General features: G+C 36.5%; 1 protein-coding gene across 1 annotated transcript in view; it reads left to right on the top strand.

Annotated features, from left to right (window-relative positions):
* Positions 1 to 9,461: 9,461 nt before the first annotated feature.
* The window catches only part of LOC118276850 (protein stum), a 47,754-nt gene continuing 32,400 nt past the window's right edge, over positions 9,462 to 24,815 (top strand). Inside the window, exon 1 of the mRNA XM_050699919.1 lies at positions 9,462 to 10,111. Coding sequence (XP_050555876.1) covers positions 9,477 to 10,111 — 635 coding nt within the window. The 5' untranslated portion in view covers positions 9,462 to 9,476. The remainder of the gene's footprint in view (positions 10,112 to 24,815) is intronic.

Here is a 24,815-nt window from a genome sequence, read left to right as displayed (position 1 = left end):
GTGATGATTTTTTAAATATTTACCATACCGAGTTTAAATCTACCTTCACACCTAAAACCATACCAGCTCATGGCAATGCGCCTTTCAATCAATGGGCAACTACTGGCATCTATAAAAGCAGGAAACGCCTATATGAGCTTTATAACGAGAGGATATTTGTAAACACTATTGAATTTAATGAATATGTAAAGAAGTATTCTAAATTGTTTAAAAAAGTTTGCTCTATTGCTAAATCACTATATTTGAGCTCTAAAATAAAAAACAGTTCCAATGTAATTAAAGCGACCTGGAGTATTATTAATGGTGAAGCAGGAAGATCTAAAAGGAGAAGTAGTGAATATAATCTGGTAATTGATAATAATGTAATTAAATCAGATGCTGAAGTTGCAGCCGCATTTGAAAACTTCTTTTCGGACATTCCTGTTTCCACTACCAGGTCCTTGAATTCATCACCCACTGTCGCAGAATCTTTACTAAAAGAAAATGTTGTAGCTTGCCATTCAAGTTTCAATTTTGAACACATAGATTATACAGATATAATTAAAACGTTCCATACTTTGAATAAGAAAAAGACTGCTGACCTTTGGGGTAATTCTGTGTACATTACCAGCTCTGTAATAACTATTGTGGCACCTGTATTAGCTTTAATTTTTAATAACTGTATTGATCGTGGTGTGTTTCCTGATCTCATGAAGAATAGTAAAATAACTCCGTTATTTAAATCGGGTAGTACTTCTGACCCCACTAACTTTAGACCTATTTCAGTACTACCTACATTCAGTAAAATTTTTGAAAAAATTATTCTAAATCAGATGCAAAGATTTTTTAATAGAAATAAATTATTGCATGGTAACCAGTTTGGATTTACAAGGGGTCGTTCAACAACTGATGCCGGTGTTGAACTTCTTAATCACATATATGACGCGTGGGAGGACTCAGGCGACGCATTGGGTATTTTTGTGACTTATCCAAGGCGTTCGATTGTGTCCTTCATGAAACACTGGTCAGGAAGCTATCCCATTATGGAATGCGGGGCAACTCTCTGGACCTACTTATCTCTTACTTGAGTAATAGAATTCAGAGAGTTGAGATTAACGGGAAAATTTCTGCCGGGTCTGTTGTTAGGATGGGTGTTCCGCAGGGGTCAATTCTCGGTCCGTTTTTATTTCTTATTTATATTAATGACTTACCTTACCTTGTAAAGGATCACCATGGGATAGTACTGTTTGCTGATGATACCTCTTTATTATTTAAACTCAAACGTGGACAAGTAGTCAGTGATCATGTAAATAGTGCTCTCTCAAAAATAGTACGCTGGTTTAGTGCCAATAACTTGCTACTTAATGAATCAAAAACTAAATGCATTAAATTCACAACACCAAATGTTAGGCATGTCAAAACCAGCGTGCTAATCAAGGGCGGGGAGTTGGACCCTGTAGATTCAGCTATCTTTTTAGGTATAACCCTAGACGCTAAGCTACAGTGGGCCCCACATATAGATAAGTTGTCGAAAAGGCTCAGCTCAGCAGCATATGCCGTTAAAAAAATTAGAAATTTAACTGATGTAAATACAGCGCGTCTAGTATACTTTAGTTATTTCCATAGTATCATGTCATATGGTATTCTCCTGTGGGGGAATGCTGCTGACATTCAGTCTGTCTTTGTGCTGCAGAAGCGAGCCATTCGATCAATTTATAATCTTAGTCCGAGGCATTCTCTCAGGGAACTATTTAAAGAAATTAATATAATGACTGTTGCCTCTCAATATATCTATGAAAATATAGTGTATGCTCATAAAAACATAAAATTATTTAAAAAGTACAGTGATATACACAATATCAACACTAGAAATAAAAATAAATATGTTGTTCCTACTACTAGACTTAAGAAAATAAGCGGTTCGTTTAGATGTCAATGTATACGCTTTTACAATAAAGTTCCCAGCCATATTCAAAGTTTAAACCTAAGTAAATTTAAAAATGTTATTAAAGAAAATCTATGTAGTAAAGCTTTTTATAAAATAAAAGACTACTTGGAGGATAGTCAGGCTTGGGAATGAACTGCTATAATGTCCACACAGGTCTTGCTGACATGTTTGTAACATATAGTTACATTTTTTATACAATTTGACATTGTTTTTATATATATTTTTTTCCTTTTATATTTTTATATTTCCTTTTAAAATTGTTAGTTTGAGGACCGTGTGAGACTTTTGCTAGTCATTTTATTTTTAGTAAATTATATTCTGACAGTTTGAGCATTTGTGTGGCCTACCCAAATGTTCTTTTGGTTGGTGTTGTTCGTCGGATCATTCAGCAACAGCCGTCAGCTGAGCTGATTGTAAACTGACACATGCGTGCTGCCATCTGAACAGGTCCGCTCAAACTGCTGTGGTTCTTTCCTCAAAAGACCACTACAGAATCAACTTGCACGGTTCTCCGACATCTTTAATTGATTTTGTCTGGACTTTAAAAGAGACTATGACCTCTGAGTTTGTTTCGGCATTTCTTCTCAGAGTAGTCGGATAGGAAATGCCGGCCTCATCTAGTTATTTAAGAGATTGACGTGTAAAAGTGTTATTTTATAACCTATTTGCAAAATAAATATCATTTATCATTTATCATTTATCATTTGTATTTGGATTTATAACGTGTAAATTCGTCTATACCAAAAATATAGAAGAATCGAAACAGATACAATTTAATGGCAACTATTACTTTGCTAGAAAGACAATAAGGGACTTAAACACTTATAAATCTTTAATTCAATAATTTGTCCTGGTAAATAAAAATATGAGGATGTAGCCCGAACTAAAGTAAGGTCGGTGCTAATCACTTACCATCAAGTGGTCCGTCTGCCTGTTTCCCCTTAAAAAGTTTTGTCCAAAAAAGATTTAGTATGTAAGACTATCTTTCACTACTAGCTGACCTTGCGCTGGTCACCACACTTGGCTTACTGCCAGGGTTCGGTCACTAAAGGAACAGCTCGTGGGCTCATTACCACACGCTTCCTTGATATATGTTAAAATGTGGAGATACTGAGATAAATGTGCTTGCTACAAAGTTGGGGTGTAAGTACAAGTTTATCTGATCCGGAGCTGCGGACTACCTAGCGGGTTTACCGGGGCTCCGGCTCGAAATGCAGGTACCCCTGCATTTCGAATCGGAGCATTCCTACTGGAACAGGGTGGTTTTTTGTAAGTAAGAGTCTGACACTCCCTCTCGCCTCGTTTAAGATGGGAAAAATCATTGGATGATTTTCCCCCTTTTTTATGGAACACGAGCCGTTTTACGTCTGCTCGTTTATGCCGGTAAACGAGCAGACGTATCACCTGATGGTAAGCAATCGCCGCCGCCCATGGACACCTAAAACTCCAGCGGCGTTACAAGTGCATTGTTGGCCTTTTGGGGGTTAGCAATTTAAGGGTTGTTGGGGAATCGGGAATTGGGAAGGGGAAGGAAGGAATTGGGCCTCCGTGTACCTCACTCACACAATGCGAGCGTTGTTTCACGTCGGTTTTCGGTATCACTCCAGTCAAGCCAGCCGAAGCAGTGGCTCTCCCATTCCCCTGAAAAAAGAACAAGTTTATGAGAAAAGTTGACCTCAAAAACACAAATTTCCTCGTGGCAAACATACATAGTTACCTACATATTTAGTAGTTATATAATTATATTGATAGGGACAAATCACAAGGGGCGCCATTGACCTTATTTCGGCTCTGACCCTATTGAGTTGCTGAAGGTGGTGGAAAAACGGATTTTCCTCATTTGCATACGAATAATATTAATACTGCCTGTTTCACACTGTTCAGAATTAATTCACGTTGGTTAGAAATAATTATGTAGAATTTCGTTGTAGGGACAAATTCTTTCAGTATCTTCAGTGTCCCCGATTTATAATTTTAACTATGTAAATAATTATATACTTTTTCTATTGAAATTTCAGATTCGTTAACATATTTATTTTCACTAAATCTTAATAATATTATTAGGTACTTGTATATCTTGTAAATATTTTTTAAATATTTATTTTTATTTCAAAATTTATTGTTTTATTGTTTCAATCACTTTTCCCGAGTTATACCTAGTAATAAAAGAATGTGAATTCGTGTGGGTTATGCTCGAGCTTATGTGTGTTTAAAATTAATTCCAATTCATGACATCGTATACACCCACTCCGTCCCTACTCCTGCTTTACAAGCCAGAGCCCCGGCAACCTGCTAGGCAGTCCGCAGCTGCCTATCAGCTCTACTGGGCCCTGTCGATGCGATCGTTCGGATTCTGATTTGGTTCTGGTCGGCGCTGCGAGCTACTCTTGCTCGCCATCCGCAGACCCGCACATATTAGCTGGCTATGTTCAAATTCACAAAAGGCAAATTATAAACATAAAAGTTCAATTACCCATAATACATACAAACAAAAATCACACACGAAGCAGGATTACCGCAAAAATCAGTTTATACATATAAAACAAACAATAACTTCCTAGTAGTAACAGTATAATAGCAACAATTATATTGGAAGCAACGACCTCTTCATAAAATATAGGACACATAATTAATCCTGGTTACATACACGACTACACATGAAGCTATACAACCAGTGTATCTTGGTCTCGCTTTGTATGATCTTTCCCCACATTCGAAGGTCAGCTTATACTGGTTGTATATAGCTGTGTTCAAAGCGTAGTATACTGAAAGTGTTGTAAAAAAGCAACGCGTGACCAGTGGCTGCCTGAAATAACACCGTCGAGTTATGTTTTAATGCTTCGGTTTGTTGTGTAGTGCGAGCTATGCGAGAGCGATGCTGTTGCTATATTTTTATTTAGATTGGTTTTATAACAGACTTGTTAGTCGACTGCAACTGCTAAGCAATGAGGCACTTTTTAACAGGGTTGATGAGTAATTCTTACTTTAGTGTCCATTTTGTAGATTATTTTAAAATATTAGACACTTATTTTTTATGAAAAGAAATACTTCTGAATATAAATCGATTTGAAATATCGCGTTTTAATTTTCATATCCCGTCATCCCTATTGTCCTATTGTGGGTAGTTTTTAACGTCTTCCATATTATGTTCAATAATAAAATTCACCTACCATTCATTTTAGAATGAAATATATAATTTTAATTATTCAGATAACGAAATATCAATTTTAGGTCTAGGTTTATGTAATGACCTATTCAAATGACGAAAAGCAATGTATCTTAACTGAAAACACATTTTTATCAAATCACAATAATCACCCCACAAATGGTTATTTATTTGTTTATGTAATACTATTAAGTACTCAATTAAAATAATAATAATATACAATGGAACACACGTGTTAAAGTTTTCACAGCTTTCCATGGTACGAGTAACTTTCGGCCTAACAGGCCGTGAATTTATTAGCCAAAAATATCGCCTAGCATAGCTTTCACTGTACCCAATCCCTACCAGAGAAGTATGTGAAGTATTATGTATATTATGTTCCGTAATACATATAGTAATAGCCGGCGGGACTTGCACTGAATTACTGAATATCCACGTAATTGGAGCCGACAGGTCATTGCTCACTGCAGGTTTCAGGTGCCTGGGTATATTATATTTGATTCTATGTATATTGAATTGTTACGAAATGCACTCATATGTAGTTTGCCTTTGATGGTTATTATAAAACCAAAAAAAAGTACATACACACACAATAACAATTAAGTGTGGGAGAGCCATGCTTCGGCACGAATGGGCCGGCTCGACCGTAGTGATACCACGGCCTCACAGAAAACCGACGTGAAACAACGCTTGCGTTGTGTTTCAATTACCCCCCTTCCCAATCCCCGATTCCCAACAACCCTTAAATTCCTAACTCCCAAAAGCCCGGCAAAGCACTTGTAACGCCTCTGGTGTTTCAAGTGTCCATGAGCGGCGGTGATTGCTTACCATCAGGTGATACGTCAGCTCGTATACCGGCGTGGTTATTAAAAAAACAGAAGTCAGTTTTGTTTTTTCAATATTTTTACTTACATAGTATCAATGCCTGACTTAGCGCCTGTTTCACACCTCCGTATCCGATAAACTTATGTGACGGAATATTTAATACAAATAACTTTCTTAATTAAAATTTATCTAGGACATAGCGGATATCCAGGCATTGTAAAACAGGCCTTTAGTCAAGTCAGGAATTCAGGAAAAATATTTAAGTGTCATTGTTATGAAAGGTTTTTAGTAATAGCAATCATGGTAGGAGAAAACGCCTTATAATACATAAAAAAATAAAGTGCGTGATATTACATTGTGTAACTACATACATACATACACTTCACGCCTGTCGCACGGGGGTAGGCAGAGACAATGGAACGCCAATTGCTACGAATCTTGCATACCTCTTTAGGGAACAGAGAGTTATGTTCCCTAAGAAAAGGAGATCCATCCGACCAGGCCAGGTGATTATGCCTGGCAGGCTTTCTGCCCGACTATTGTTCTTTGGGGTTTCTATCCATGTTTATTGGGGTTTCTATGCATGTAAACTTCACATGTGTGAAGTAGGATTCTTGACGTTATCCGTTAATTTTGATCGTCGATCTCCTATCTGCGACTTGTCATGTGTCGCCACAACTCTTTCGCTGCATCAACATACATAATGTCATTACATTAAAACAAAAACAAATAAAACTAGAAAGCAACGTCATAAAACTGAATTTGTATACCTGTTGACGTTTTTCAAACTACGATTTGCATTGTAACGCAATGGAAATAACTTAGTTGTACTTAAGTTATGGTTAGAGCTTAATGTTTTCAACTTAACTAGCCTGCCACATGAGCTCTGTCGCATAATGATTGAGTAATATACTTGTTTTAATGTAAAGTAAGCCTTCTTACTTATGTACCTAAGCATAATTTAGAATTACGTTTTCCATTTAAGCTATTAGATTTTAACTTAAGTTATGGGTTCAGTAATTTCAAATTATAAGATTCAAATTGGTAAATACTAATATATAATATTTCTGTAATACAAGTCTATTATTGATCCATTCTGTGCAATGTGCAATAAATGATTTGAGTTTGAGTTTGAGATCTTACATACTTTATACTGATATATACAATTAGAATTGAAGTGTTCAACTGCTGAGCAAAGACCTCTTTTCACACGGAGAAATTATTAAATGTGGGAGAGCCACACTTCGGCACGAATGCGCCGGCTGGACCGTAGTATTACCATAGCCTTATAGAAAACCGACGTGAAACAATGCTTGCGTTGTGTCTCGTTCTGTAAGAGAGGATATCGGAGGTTCAATTACCCCCCTACCCAATCTTCTCAATATCAACACAACTCAATTCTCAAACTCTTAGCCCACAAAGGCCGGCAACGCACTTGTAACTTGCTGGTGTTTTGGGTGTTCATGGGGTCTCTTAAACACCATAAGTAGTTCTTTGCATTCCTTGCCACTAAATTCACATAGTTAAATACTGCGAGCGTACCTTCTATTACAAAAACATCAAGAAGTTGTCTAATTGAATAATTGCTAGAAGCAACAGTTCACTCGCAAGGGCACGGCTAGCTCATGTCGTAACACACACACACACATACACACGCGGTATAATTGTTGTGATTTACCAATAAAAGAAATAGTTTACGTAAACTCTGTAACTGTTTTAATAACAATTAAAATACATTTAGCGCCATTTGGACACGAAATTGTGTGAAACCCTTGATTGAGGTTCGTAGTAGCTATAATGACTAGTAGTATCCCAATGGTAAGAAGTCAATGAATAGTAATTTAATTTTTGTTAAAAAAACTGCGGTTTAAAAAACTGACTTCAAAAACTAAAAATCAAATATGACTATTAATAGTATTGATAGGTTATCCACCCACTGATAGTTAGAAGCCGGTGCCATGACTTTTAAACAGAATTTAAAACCGATCAGAACTAATTTTAATAACAAAATAAAGTACCTAAACCATTACATATTTTGACATTGTTGTCAGTTATAAAACTGATTTATATGTATTTAATATTTATCCCTGAAGGGGTAGGCAGAAGCTGTTGGAATACCTTCAACACACACACACACAACGTCACGCCTTTTATCCCCGAAGGGGTAGGCAGAGGTGCACATTACGGCACGTAATGCCGCTATACAATGTACACCCAATTTTCACCATTTTGTGTTAAAGTCCCATGTAATAGGGGGTGAGCCTATTGCCATATCCTGGACACAATTCCAGACTCCGTGCTACCACTGAGAAATTTTTCGAAAATCCGAAAAAAGCCCAGTAATACTTTGCCCGACCCGGGAATCGAACCCGAGACCCCTTGTTCGGCAGTCGCACTTACGACCACTCGACCAACGAGGCAGTGGAATACCTTCAATAAATAAATAAATAAAAGTTACAAGTAAAAGGCATCAAATACTTATTTCAAACCATCACTACCTAAAATATAACTTTTAACCTCAATGATACACATTACAATTACAATAAAATACAATTCTCCATTAAATAAACCAAAATAATTCTGTAATAACGATTATTATGTATTACAAAACTATATGTATATGTAATTATAATTATTCAATTCCAATACAATCCCTTGTGACCTTGCGTATGCCCACATTGCCCACGATTAGATGCAACTTGTCTATCAACTGATGAATATTGGCAAGTGTGGGCATATATTGCAACAAAACGATCCCACTAATGACTCATCTCAATAGCTCACGATTTCTTATTGCAATCCATTTGTTATTTTACTTTTAGCTGAGAAAATAAATGCGTTTTATAACTTTCATAACTGTTTTTATTGTTGGAATGTTTGTTAATATGATTTATAAGTATTTCGTTGGGTTAGTTTATGTGTTCAGAAGATTATTATTATTTTTATGGTATAAGCTGGTAAACGAGCAAATGGATCACCTGATGGTAAGCAATCGCCGCTGCCCATGGACACCCGAAATACTAGAGGCATTACAAGTGCGTTGCCGGTTTTTTGGGGGTTAGGAATTTAAAGGTTGTTAGGGAATCGGGGATTGGGAAGGGGGGTAATAGGACCTCCGGTAACCTCACTCACACAATTAAACACAACGCAAGCAAGTTCATTATTTTTCTTGTAGGTATATTACACTTCGGAAATCTATTAGATTAGCTATCCATGTCAGTTATTATTTTACTTTTTATTTATTATTTTAAGGGAATTTTGTCCATATGAATACTTCAACCCCATCGTACCTTATTATCTAATTTAAATCAAATAAGTATATAATAAGCTATGTCAATGAAAAGGTTCCATTAACTAGACTACAGTTATGATCTGTATTACAAAATCCAACCAATCAAATATGAATGTTGACATTAAAATCGTTTGTTTGTTTAGAACTACTTTCCCACATTCCATCAACTAGTTTTGATCTAGAATTCCATACAGAAAAAAAAACGATAAAATAAAATAAATAACAAGATGTTTTCTATATTTCAGGCAAAAATGTCATCATAGAAAATGGCGCTGAAACTGAAATACAAGGACGAACACGGCGTCGTGCAAATAAACATGTCGCCGACGGCCAGCCCCAAGGAACCGGACAAAGACCTCACAGGACCCAAGTTCGACACCATCAACAACAGATTCGCACAGTACGACCTCTTCGGAGGGAAGTACGATGTCGACTCGGGAGGGGAGACGCCACGGTCACTGTTCCGCAGCCGCTACAACTCCATCGAGGAGGAACTCGCCAACACTCCGTACGCCTTCACGACCGAGCGCTCGCTCCGACTCAACAGCGCAAACAAACTCGACATTACAATCCAGTCGCGCGACGAGACATCACCGTCCAAAGACATACAGGACGACCGATTCTTCAAACGCCGATTAAGTTTGGAATACGATGAATCGTTATTCGGGCCGCAAATCGATTTTAAAGTGAACGATTCTGGAACGCCTGCGTTTACGGTGACGCAGCTGATCCACGCTCAGGATCGATATTTCGATTTATCGGGCCGGCAGTCGGAGAGCCCTTGTGGGAAAGTGTGTTCGGAAGTGCATGTGCCAAGTCCTAAGAGGAATGAGGAGGCGTTCAGGGTGCTGTCTGCTGATGTGAAGAGTGGGAGACAGGAGCCGGTGCCTGTGGCTAAACCGTAAGTAGAATTATTTTTCTTTTTTTAGTAATTTTGAACTGTGTTTTAATGAACGATATTTTTTTTATTAGCTAAAACTTTTAAATTGACATTATCTTTTCAAATATTTTATCGTAAATAATTAACAATTTTAGTTAAAGCTTAGATTTAAATTAAATTTACAGTCACTTTTACAGTCACTCGAATATTTTTACGAGATAAATTAGATTGCTCTCATAGCTCGGAATTCGCATAAACAATCACATTTCAGCTAAGACTTTGATAGTCATTAAACTTGCAAAATAAACTTAAAACTAAAACGACCAAGTACCTAGTTTACTTCTAGTATACTCGGAAGTATTAGCCACAGATGGTTAAATTAGATAATTACATAAATAACTACATATACATATATAAAAACATTATATAGGCTCAATCTCTGCCGGTACCCCTGTAATTGTTTCGCGGTAAAAAACAACGATGATACTGTAATTATGTTACTAAAATTATAGTATACTACGATGGTAATTTGGGTAAATACGTACTTAGTTTTGGTATTAAACAAATGACAACATTTTTTTAAAACATGAGTTTCAAAATGCTCCTAACTTAATCAAGTTGTTTAAAAACCAAAATTACACATATATACAATCTTAGAGTCAATCTCAATCTGTTCGTAGAGAAACACAGTTTTATGAATTAAAAAAAAATACTACTTAATAGAAACTAAAAAAATATTAATCTAATAATGTTAAAAAGTCTTAAAAATAATTAACAACACTGACAATACTGAACCAATTGTCACAAAAAAAATGTAATTAGAAATTACAAATCTAAAACTACTTAAGAGATCCACGAAGAGACCAATCAGCATTAAGTACCATACTCAGAGTAATTTAATGGTTACTTAACCCAGTCCTTAGCAATTGTTTTCGGAACAAAATCGTTACCAAGGAATAGTTTAAGTAATCATTAAATGTCTCCGAGTACGGCAGTTAGAAATAAACTCTTCTACAATAAATCTTTAAACCAATAAACGATGTAAATACAAAGTAAACTAGAGACATAAATAACCGCTCACCAGAGATCACACAGTCTTAAAACCGAACACAAACGGACAAAAACAAAATACAATATATATATTGTAGTTTCCTAAAATAGTCATCAATGGACGACTCCTAAATATAACCTGACACAACGCTTCTTTGGTTTAATTTGTCGCTAGAGCTTGTATCACTTGATCTATTTGATAAACTAAATCTTATGGTAAATTGTTTAGCTGTTTTGGATGTAGGATCGTTTGAAAAGACTAACATAGAAAGTAATGTTGTGATGTAACAGTGCTTGTCAATTCGAATACATAGACGAGATTGTTTAATTAATTTATCTCTTTTTACAAAAAAAAAAAACGTTGCCTCACACTATGATTTTCTCCTGTGTCGTGGGTGCGTGTAAAAATATACAAGTTCACATACATATCACACCCAGACCCAGACCCACGAAACAACAATTTGTGGATCACACAAAGAGTTGCTCTGTGGTCCGTCCATGGAATTGAATTCGCTACACATTGAGCGCCAGCGCGAGCCCAACCACCGCGCCAACCGTGCAGTCAATTGAGAGACAAGTAGTTCGTAAGTTTGACAACCAAAGGCGCTAGTTCTGTTCTTCGGATCACTTAATATGCACATTGCACTTAGGCGCACACACTTGTGCACTATAATATCTCCTGCGTAGGGGACTAGTCTAGTTAGACAGACTGGCCACCGTGATCGAAATCGATCGGGAGATCTATTATTACTAACCCACAAACAAATAGCTTCACACTCACCCTATACCAGACTACAAACAATAGCGGCATAACAACAAGAATCTTAATTACTAATTACAAAGGTACACTCTTTTTACATTCTCAACACAAATCTTAGTTAAAAACAACAATTATTTTGTTGCTCATACATATTCATGAGTTGGAGATCACAAGACGTTACCGCATTAGTAACATACATACAAACATACATAATTATAACTAGATATATGCGTGTGAAAGTATATCACACTGTCGTATCAAAAACATCAGTGTATCACTGTGAATCTACATCAACTAAGTAATTAATGTTATAATGACATTAACTGCCGCACTCAGAGTCATTTGTTGGTTACTTAACCAAGTCCTTAGCAATTGTTTTCTGAACAAGATCATTACTGTGTAATAGTTTAAGAAATCTATTAAAAATGTCTCTGAATATGGCAGATAGCCTGTTGTTGTCGGATGAGACGGAAGTCACTTCACATACCCTTTTTGGTGACGGGAGAAACCTTTATAAGGCGCCTAGTTTTTATGAGGAGAAAGACTATGAAGATTTTACCTCATTAACACCTAGCACCTGTGAGGGGCACCGGGTCATCTAATAGGCAGGCCTATCCCGGAGCCCTTACGATGCGAAACCAATACGGCGCATCCATAGTAAGAGCGTCTCCCTTGAGCCTCGCTGTGCGAGTTACACGGCAGCACATAACCACTGTGCTGCCGCCTTCCCTGCACTTCACATACCCTAGCCGTATGTAATAACTATCTAGATTTCACTTTATCGCGAGTTTTAGATATAGATTCTAGAAAAGAATGCCAATGCAAATGCTTATCACCCTGGGTATCTTCAGGTCCCAAGTGAATAGTATACCTTGTCCTTTGACGTCCAGATCACGAGGAAGAGCCATGCTTCACCGGAGTAATACCACCATGGTTTCTCAGAAAACAGCCATGATACAATACTAGCATTGTGTACAACCGCGTAAAATATATTTTCTGGATACCGGATACTCTAAGAACTTCAACGAAATCATCGGCAAATAAGCAAAACCTATCTTATCGATTTCGTTGTGGAACATTCTCAGAAACAAAGCAGAAATTACTTACCTGTATCTATGTACAATGGTGGTCACATGCGCTTGACCACCACTAAGTTAATGTTTGCTTGCACCTGATGAGATCTGCTGTCTAGCCCCCGCCTCATGACCTTGAATTGAAGAATGAGCAGGGTGGTTAATGAACAACATGAAACGCACCACTGACTAAGGGATTATACCTACGTGTTGCGTCACTGATAAATGATAATGATTATGAAATGATATTTATTTCTGCACAAACAAAATAACACTTTTACACATCAATCTTTGAAATATAACTAGATGACGCCGGCATTGAGCTATGACATTATCGCTTTTCTATTAGATGAGCTGGGTTCAAGCAAGCAAAATTTTAAAATGATCAAGCGGATCTGTCCTCCACTGTACATACGTTTGTACTTATAATTACTACGAACAATCGACATCCTTACCATTGGAACCGGAACACACTAGGTAACTCTAATTGTCGTAAGCAGAGTTAGTAGTCCCCAACAGTACTAATTGACAACTAACTTCAGATGTTTAAAGATAAGTTTTTAAGTTAGTGGGTGAAATAAGTAGTGCTAGTTAGATAGCATATAACTATTGTTGGTTAGATTGAGTAACTAACAAGTTATTGTTAACTCTGTTTTGTCAAGACACAATTATTATAATAGAGTAGATGACTAATTTTTATTTTAATGTCCGTCTTGTAGATTATTTTAAAATATTAGACACGTATTTTTATTTTCTTACGGAAACAAATAAGAACTTTCGAAGATAAATTGATTTGAAATGTCGCGTGATGTTCTATGTATATTTTGTACGTAGAAATGACGTATTTGCTCCCATTCCTAAACTTTGATTCGTTTTATATTGTATTGTTTAAAATAAAAATTACGTGTTTAATATTTCTTAATTAACTAACTGACAGACTAAATAGATATTGAATTTTTTATACACCAATCAATGTCATTCCTATTTAAAGATAGCAGTGACAAGTAATATAACAAATTCAATATTATAACAAACCGCTCAACAACTGAATAAAACAGACTTTCTTACCAGGAAACTTAACCTAGAAAATCACGGTTAAGTTAAATACTTACATAACATTGTATAAGCAGTAACTACTAACTAACTAACGGAAATGACTACAACAAAAAGATTGCCGCTGGTTAAAAAATCTGATCGTAATTGTAAGTGACAATTATTGACGGATAACCATTCATAATTCGTGATGGGTTGGGAAAACCTACTTCCCTTGGAATCTAGTTTCTTATAGTTTTTTCTTTTGTTATGTCATTCACACGGGCATTTTTTGACAATGCTAAGAGAATCTTCTTTGGTGATGCATTAAACTATGCCCTATTTTTTTAAACGTTGCCTCACACTAGGATTTTCCCTTATGTCGTTGGTACAAACATACAAGTTCACATACACATGACACCCAGAACCGAAACAACAATTTATAGATCACATAAAGAGTTGCTCCGTGCGGGAATCGAACCCGCTACAAGTTGCATGGCAGCCGATTGCCCAGGCACCGCGTCAACCGTGCAGTCTAATAAAATAAAAGTCTAGATAATAAATTGTGAAGTTAGAATATCATAAGACACAATGTTGAGACTGGTTGTAACAAGTTATATTTTAACTAAACAATCTAAACGTTTTCACGTACCATTAGGTAATTATGACAGTATCTAATTAACTGTGAACAATCAACAAAAAGAAAATAAATTCAATTTGCAAACAAAAAACCAAGTCTCACCCAGCCATTACCGATCATAATTCAAAAAAAGAACAATCTACCAATAACTGACAGGTGTCACCGTAATATTGCCATTACAAAAAATTATAACTTTTTTAATCTATAATTACGATAAAAACGTCACAATGACATAACACCTTGTAGCCACAGATTAAAAACCACCATAGAATACAACCTTTTTGTTGCAATTATTTGAGGAAATAAATATTATTACAATGGAGAGGCCATCTAATTGTTTCGCGCTCCATTTCTTGATAATAATGCTATGTTTTTACTTATTTATATACTTATTTAAACAGTATAGATATTATCTAGTTTTTTATGAAGTTAAGGAAACGGAAGGTAGTCTAATTTTGGAATAAATTATAGCAGTTTATTGGTCGAATAAACAATTGACCATGAACGAAGTACATAGAAAAAATATAAATAATTCGGACACAGAACAATTGGTTTGAGCTATTAATGCTGACGTAGCAGTACTTATTACTTTCATACTACGGTAAATTAAAACGTTGTCTAGCGCCTATTTAGTTGCAGTACGCCTGTCGACGTATCAGTTTTTTACTTGCATCAAATCGGTACGCCACATAACGACCGATTTTTCATATTATCGTAAAGAATGGCATGTTGTACTATCACCACAGGTATAGGTAATTATGACTTTTGTACTGTCACAACATTATTTTATGTTGTTACATTATGTGACACTACGCCTGTGGGCAATGTACGAAAAAAATGGTTTCAGTAGATGCAACCTGTGAGAAAGTACTGTCCAGGAATGTGTTAAATAAAGAAGAATTAAAAGTTGTTCTGAACATATACATAACATATGAAAATCTCGACAATGCTTTGAGTATTACGCATCATATCTTTACTAAAGACACTTCCGAATAATTAAATAACTTCAATTTAAAAAAGGCCCAAAAATCAGGTCACCGACATAACTCAGAAACCACGAAGGCATTAACTTAAATACAAGTCAAAAATGACAATCTCTTAGTATCACATAACAGTTTAACATAAAAAACGTTACACCAAACTTAAGATTTTGTCGTATTTTCCAAGTGTTTTTGCTCGAAAACACGATGACATCAGCTAACTATGAACTTAAACAGCTCTAAGCATTCACCAACTTACATTCTGCGGGTGGACAAAATCGGAACTAACATCTTCTTTACTTAAAACCTTTGGGCTTTATCTAAAGAACGAAGAGCCATGCTTCGGCATGAATAGGCCGGCTCGACCGGAGAGATGCGGCCTTACTGAAAACCGACGTGAAACAACGCTTGTGTTGTTTGAGTGAGGTTACCGGAGGCCCAATTACTCCCCTTCCCAATCTTTCCAATCCCCGATTCCTCAACAAATTCATAACCCCTAAAAGGCCGACAACGCACTTGTAACGCCTCTGGTGTATCAAGTGTCCATGGGCGGCGGCGATTGCTTACCATCCGGTGATACGTCTGCACGTTTGAAATTATGAAATGATATGAAATGAAATGATGAAGTGATATTTATTTCTTTAAATAGATTATAAAATAACACTTTTACACGTCAATATTTCAAATAGCTAGATGAGGCCGGCATTTCCTATCCGACTACTCTGAGAAGAGAACAAAATCAGAGGTCTCTTTTAAAGGCTTTTACCGGCTTATTCCATAAGAAAAGACTGTAGCGCCACTAACAACTGTACGGATAACTTTGTAAGTTGTTCTACATAGAGACTCATTTCGATATGTCTCGAATATTAAAGACAGCTCGACATATACGGACATACAGATTGTATGCGTATGGGCAACGACACTGACATTAGCTTGATAAGGCAAGACCAGCTCTGTGATAAGTTAAAAGTGATAAATGTAGCTGTTTAATAAATAGGACCTATTATTTTGTTTGCTAAAATGAAACTATTTAACACGTTCTATTATAGTAGTCATTTGTCATTTCTCAAAGATCGGGGGTGTTTTACAGAAGATAGGGTTTTGGGTTTTGCGTTCGAACCCCAATAGATGACATATAGATGACATTTTTTTATTTGATTGTCCGTCTTGTAGATGAATGTAAATGAAATTATTAGAAACGTAGAAAAAAAATTCTCTTATGAAAACAAATACTTTCGAAGATATGTATATAAATTTGAAATATCGCGGAACGTCAGTTCTAGGTACATTTTATACGCAGAAATGACTCCTAAACTTTTATTCGTTTTATCTAAGTATTGTTAGAAAAAAGTAAGTAAGTCTAATATTTTTTCATTGCCTATCTGATGGACTAAATAGATTTCTAATTTTCATACCCTGTCATCACCAATTATTAGTAGTAACAGTTTTAAATGTATAGTATCCCTCAGAGTCTCAGAATTCGGTAAAAATACTTATTTTTTTTCTTTTTACTTTACCAATGTAATTAGTACCCACCTAATTAAAAAACTGCAACATTATCCCACTCCCTCTCTCCCTGTCACACACCTCCTGACACTAACTAATTACCCACTCGCTGCCATGTTACAATATAATTCATTACAACTTACGTTACATAAAATTAGGTTAAACGGTCGCCATATTGTACTCAATTTGTTCTACTTCATATTACGTGTGATTTACATGCTAACTATTTCTTGATTTCGCTGGTTAAATTCATGATTAAAGAATGGCCAAATTAAAAGTACCCTTAACCAACGAACGTGCATGAAAGGAGTCATGAACTGTCGATAAAGCTAAAGAGGTATGTAAGAGTCGTAGCAATTGGAGGTCTATTGTCTCTGCCTACCCCCATAGGAGACAGGCATATGTACAGTAGAGTATAGGCATAAGAACAGCAATTGATTTTTATACATATATTATAGATAAAGATATAAGCCACGGACTCTGAAATTGCGCTCAGTGTATAACAAATTGTTTCAGAACTACTGAAAAGTGGTGAGTGATTGAAAATACCTTTGATAATCCTCGAAGATAAAACTAACATTAAGTTCTATCTGTCATTAAACAAAACACAACTATTAAACAATAACTTTACACAAAACGCTAAAAATCCCAAACAATGTTGTACCTAAATGTGTTTTAATAACACTTGTAATCATCTGATGGTACAAAAACCAAGGTTTCGGTACAAAAACCATTGGCTCGCCACCACTGGCTTGTGACACTATCAAGGTTTCTATGTAAAAAGTCTGCCTCTTTGTTTTATGGCTGTATACTCAACTTATGTAAAAGGTAAATAGTTGTTCTTTATTTGTGGGATTTTTTATGGAATAAACCGGTAAACGATCACCTGATGGTAAGCAATCGCCAACACCCGAAATACCAGACGCGTTACAAGTGCGTCATATCATGTCGTGAATTAACCTGATAATGTTAATTAGGTAAAGGACGATCCCTATCTGCCTTATTTCAATTTCAATCGCCGTTTGAAAATTTGGAGCACAAAATAAATACAATTAGGTATCTAGGGTGTCGGACGCTGCACACTACCCAGTGGGTTACCGGGGCTGCTGCTCGAAGCAGGAGTAGGAACGGGGTGGTTTTATGTTAGTAATCGTCTGATACTCTCTCTTCTTTACCCAAGGCGCGAGATGCATTTGGATGATTTTTCCCACTTAAAAGGTTCGATTATTCCACTTATCTAGGTGTTCGCTTCCTACGCCGGTCAAAGTTTATCCAGCGACACACGACGCGGCGACAGTTGCGCTGCTAATTTTATTAATAACAGAAAACAAATTTCTACCAAAAAAACCCCAATATAATTAAGTTGTCCAAACTAATCCAGCTTACTCAGCACTTCCAAGGTTAGACCGAAACTAATTATTTCTTTGTTTCAACCGTTACGTTGTCCCATGGTGGTCTATGGTGTATGGTCTATGGTGGTGTATTCTAATGCATGATAGCCTTCACGATATGCTGGAAACGTGCTTCGCGGATGTGACACAAATATTTTAAGAAGTGTAGACGGATTTAATTAAGTATTTGTATTGTCGAAAAATGTTACAAATGTGTTTTTAGGACGTTGAGATTAGTTGTAGTGTTGATTTAAACAAAAATGGTTGTCGGTGTGGTAACGTTTTCTAGACAGGGTGTATTCTAGACAAGACTATTTACAAAACAATGATGGATTTGCCAGCCACATGAAAGCCCATTATAGAAGTCAATAGTCATGAAACGGTCGCCGTAGCCGAAAACGGCATCTCATACTTGATAATTACATATTTATATATTTAACTATAAAAAGAAACATAAAATATGCGCAGAGCTGCACTAGTAACGGGAGAAATCCAAGCTACCGGCGGTCAAGGCTCAAGAGAGACGAATTTCCGGACAATACTTTTTTTTTTTTTTTTATGGAACAAACCGGCAATCGAGCAGACGTATTACCTGATGGTAAGCAATCGCCGCCGCCCCATGGGCGGCGGCGATCTGAGGCGTTACAAGTGCGTTGCCGGCTTTTTGGGAGTTAGGAATTTAAGGGTTGTTGTTCGGGAATCGGGGATGGGGAAGATTGGGAAGGGAATTGGGCCTCCGGTAACCTCACTCACACAACGAAACACAACGCAACTGCTTTCTGCATCAGGTTCTTAATACAACCGTCTAACGTTAGCCTACTCAGGTGTTAGTCAAGGCTTAAGGCTATGAGGCCATTTTCATACGACTATCGGCAGAATGATTGCTGAATCTACATCCCACATGTCGATAACCTCGCGAGTCAAGTCAAGATATAATAGTTATTTATCTTTCTCAGCTATTCACTACATGGTATAAACCAAAGTCGCTTTCTCTGTCCCTATGTCCTTTTGTACACTTAAATCTTTAAAAGTACGTAACGGCTTTTGATGCGGTTTTTTTAATAGATAGAGTGATTAAAGAGGAAGGTTTATATGTATAATACATGCATAATATATCACCATTGCATCCATAAACTGTGGTAGATCGCTAGTTAATAATATCAATAATGTAATTTAACATTCGCTCTCTATTCCTTCAAGCTACAATTTCAGTCTACACAACCAGTGGACGACAGTGTACGCTCTGCTGACCACACTTTTTACAATCACCTTGAAGTAATGCCGTTTGTTATTTAAAGATACTCACGAAGTAAAACATCTATTGTTGTGTATTTACCGGCGACGGTGCAGTTAATATTATTATTTATTAGTTTTATTGTATTATAATAATGTTCACGTTTAAAAGACTGTCTCCTTGGTCCAATGATTGTGTTTAATTTCAGTTTTCAGTTGTCGAGTGGATAAATGGTAAATTATATAAACTTTTACTTCTTCAAGTAAGTTACTAAATAGACTTTCACATTGCCATATTTTAAAACTAAGCAAGATATTAAAGGCCTTAGAATACACTCTGAAAAAAAAATCCGAAACAAACTCAAAGGTCGCACTCTCTTTTGTCATAAAGGATCGAACTGTAACCAGTGCTTAAGTTACCCATATACCACATCAACAGCCTATAAATGGCAACTGCTGACCAAAGGCCTCTTCTCGCACGGAGAAGGCTTGATCATTAATCACCACGCTTTTTTAATGCGGGTTGGCGATTTCAAACTTATAATTAAAAATTATAAGTCTAGGTTTCCTTACGATATTTTCTTATGTGTTGACAGTGCCTAAATAATCTTCGAAAGTATAAAGGCAAAGTGTAAATTATTTATTTCAAATAGACCAGCAATACACTTTTGAACGTCAAAGTATAACTCGGAAAAAGTCACATTGGTACTTGTCCTTGGTAGGTTTCGATCCCACACCCTCATGAGAAGCGGACGTCTTAAATCTGCAGACCCGACATTTTAATGTAGAATTAAAAAATAACTGACAAAATGCATCTTGCACCTACATCTTCACCAAAATAACAGTTGTTTGCAACAAACAAATAAGGCATTTCTCAAATAAACCTTTTTATGTCGGCGCGGTCGTTGGCAGGTTGCGTCATCGATTATAATCGTGCAGTTTCCGACTTCCTTACGCAAACTAGTTTACATCTATAATGTAGCATAGTATGTATGTATGTACTAGCTTTGGCCCGCGGTTTTGGTCGCGATCTTTTAAGTCGTTGTAAGCAGATTTGCAAAAAAGAAAATGACGCACATAATTACGATACCAATTTATAGCATTCTAACTAGGAAATTGTAAATTGCTCGATTCAAACGCCCCCCCCCCATTTTAAGGAAATGTTACTACCCTTTTAACTAACTGGACTACACAGTGCAACCAATCAATCACCGTGCAACATGTCGCGGGTTCGATTCCCGCACGGACCATTCAGGTTTTTACTATGATCCACAAATTGTTGCTTTTAGGTCTGGTTGTCATGTGTACGTTTATAAACTCTTCCACAGCACAGGAGAAAATCCTACCTACTAAAAAAACTAGATTTAGATTTTAGCCAAGATCGGCTCACTGCAGGACAAAGCAATTCCTACCCTCCACTCCTCTCTTTTAAAAAGACTAACTCCATTAAAGTCACGATAATACGTCGCGCTCCGCTTTGCCGTGCAAGACGGACAGACGAGCAGACGCACACACTTTCACATTTAGAATATTAGTATGTGTGTATGTAAATGCCTATTGTTGATACAACAAGCACTTATTGTACATAATATTGCGCGGACTCCGATTGTTGGGATTTGTGCAAGATGATTATTATTGCATGGCCGTATTGTCAAGTCATGTTGCAGAAGAGCATTGCGGTGATCTTGGCTATTTTCTTTGTTTTTTTTTATGGTATAAGCCAGTAAATGAGCAGACGGATCACCTGTTGGTAAGCAATCATCGCCGCCCATGGACATTTGAAACACTAGAGGCGTTACAAGTGCGTTGCCGGCCTTTTAGGAGTTAGGAATTTAAGGGTTATTGAGGAATCGGGGATTAAGAAGATCGGGGAAGGGGGTAATTGGGCCTCCGGTTACCTCACTCACACAACGAAACAGAACACAAGTATTACTGGGCTGCAGTATTTCTCAGTAGTAGCACGGAGTCTGAAATTGTGCCCAGTATATGGCAATAGGCTCACCCCTATTACATGAGACTTATAGCACAAATGGTGAAAAGTGAGTGTACATTGTTCAGTGGCATTACATGCCGTAATGTGCACCTCTGCCTACCACTTCGGGGATAAAAATCATGATGTTACTACTAATAATAAAGCATGAAATGTAAAATTGTAGTTTAGTGCGAGGTGCTATTAAACACGCCAAGAATTTATAGTTTAAACAACACAGTAACGTAACAAACTAGTTTCAAGTTAGGATGAGTAAACTGAATTCTTATCTGGCTATTTGTATCAGTAAGTAATTAAAATTCCTCCAATAATTGCCTGTTTTTTCTCCCTGTTAATTAATCTTTGCCGATTGCTAGATGATACAATGTAAGTACCTACCTTTTTTGAAGTGGGAAAAATCATCGAATAAACCCACCTTGGGCGAGGCTAGGGAGAGTGTCAAACCCGTATTGATTAAAATTCACCCCGTTTCTACTCCTGCTTTTGGAACCGAAGCCCCAGTAAACCCGCTAGATACCTACATACTATTTTCTTCCCGTGGTATTACCTGTGATTGAGCAAATAAAATTGATTTCACTTCAACACATACACACATCATCACAATTTTTGATTGATTTGTTTTTGCCAGCAGACACCTTAGAACTTAACTAAAAAAAAGGTGGCCAAACCCATTTTGTTTGAGGGGAAATCATCCAATTAACTACTCCCGCCTTTGGTGAAACGAGAGAGAGTATCAGACTCTTACTGACTATTTAAGTGGTGAGAATGAAACTCATCCCGTTCCTACTCCTGCTTCAATCCAGATCCCACTACCTCATCCTTAGCTTCGGTCTGCTAGCAAAACCCTTGACATAATTAAACATTAATTACAAATATACTAGCTATACATATATACTTTTTGCAATAAAATTAATTGATCCAAAAACATTGACTTTGACACAAATACCTACTAGAGTCTGATAGTCTACCAATCGTGATCGTTTATGTAATTCAGTCGTTTGGGTAATTGCCACGGAACCGCGGAAGTCAATCAGACATGACAATGGGTCTACTGCTCTGCCGGTACCCGTGCACACAGCGGAGCGTGATATAGCATGTTGTTTACGTGAGTTGGCGTTTTTGGAATGAGTTTGCATTTTTTTTTTTTGGTTTTGTGTTTTTGAGGTGTAGTGGGAGATTCCGATTACAGGATGATTTTGTACGATCCAAGTGTCCTGGGTTAGGTAAAGAATGATTCATGTTTTTCCTGTTGGTTCTGAGATCTTCAACTCGATTCTCCTTTCGGAAAAAAGCTAAGTTTCTTTCTTTCCTTTAAAAAAGGGAAGGGAAAGAAGTCCAAATATTCGATGCCTTTCCTCCGTCCTCCATAGGTGTCCCATTACGTGGAGCTGCGGACGATCTAACGGGTTATCGGGGCTCCGGCTCTAAGAGCAGGAGTAGGAACTGGGTGGGTTTTAGTCATTATACTATTATAGTGTGTACAATGTAAAAAAAAACATAAATCTATTTCATGCTCACCACTTAAATGTCATAACTAATCGACCACCCAACACCAATATCTACAGCTTGATTATTTTATCACGAGCCAAATTTTTTCTGAGAGTTGGGTATCATTCAAACATTTCATATTTTCTAAAAAACTTTAAAAAAATAACCGACTTCACATAAGAAAATCAATCAAAAAGAACACTAAAATGGTCAAAATAACTTTTATTTTGGAGGTATGTGTTAAATAAGAAACAAACAATAATGAGAAACACCAACTTACGAAATCAAACTTATTTTGACCATTTAAGTGTTCTTTTTAACCGATTTTCTTCAGTAAAGTCAGTTACATTTTTATTTAAAAATGGAATGTTTGAATGATAGGCTCTCACACTCAGAAAAAAATTGGCTTGTCATACAAAAACCAGGCTATATATCAACATCAACAAAATAAACTCATTAAAAAACCACTACGACATACAATAACTAAACAGACTCAAAGCCTACCCACGAAATATTACAAATAGAACGTTAAACGCAACATATCAAATCGTTTAACTTTTTACAATAACGTTGCAATCGCGAACAATGGCAGCATTGATTTGTTAAAAGCCACTCAGCGAGTATTTACGGCACTGTTATGCATGTTTCGTCACAACTGTCAAGATAGGAAAAAGGTGTTTGTAATACGTGACATAATTGCATGTATTTTGAATTTAAATCAACATTACTGGGCGGGTGTTGTTGTATTTGTTACAGTTTGATTTATTTTGTAGGTCTGTATGAAAGTTATTACTTTTGTGATTTGTGTTTATAACCTCGAAAATAGGTGATGTTCTGTAGAACCGTACCGTCGAATAAAGCGACCATTCAGAGCGCTAAACGCTCTCTCGTTTCGATTACTTTAAACGTAAAGTAATCTCATACTAAGGGTACAGAATACCTAAACACTTATATATCTATCCCTGTGTAAATACAATACATATTTTTTTAAATATTTGACTTCAAATTAGAACTGTATAGTTGTCACTTACCGTCGTATTCAGAGATGTTTAATGAGTACTTAAGCTACTCCATAGTAACGATTTTGTTCTGAAAACATTGCTAAGGACTGACTTGAGTAAAGCATTAAATGATTCGGAGTACGGCGGGTGACAATAGGTAAAAAATACTCACATACTGCTGTACTCAGAGTCATTAAAGTAACAATTTAATGACTCTGAGTCTTTAGTAAATATTTTCGGAACAAAATCGGCACTAAGGAATAGTTTAAGGAATCTTTAAATGTCTCTGATTGCGGCAGTAATACGGGTTTCATGGGAATACTTTAGTTTAGTAAAGGTAATCTCCAGTGCCTACTTCACTGGCAGGCCAATGCCTCTATAACTAATAACTAGTTAAAAACGCACAAATTGATAATTACAAATGGCCGCCGGCCGCCATTACTGTTCAAACAACTGTCAATTTGCGCGGGAAACCAACTGTCACATGTGTCATTGTTTTAATCTATGCTTAGGTTGTATGTGATGTAAGATTATAAGGTATAGTAAAGGATAGATCTTGTTAATTACCTATTTATGTGAGT

Source organism: Spodoptera frugiperda, chromosome 17, assembly GCF_023101765.2.
Source record: "Spodoptera frugiperda isolate SF20-4 chromosome 17, AGI-APGP_CSIRO_Sfru_2.0, whole genome shotgun sequence".
Taxonomy (NCBI): domain Eukaryota; kingdom Metazoa; phylum Arthropoda; class Insecta; order Lepidoptera; family Noctuidae; genus Spodoptera; species Spodoptera frugiperda.
This window is presented reverse-complemented; position numbering and strand designations above follow the sequence as displayed.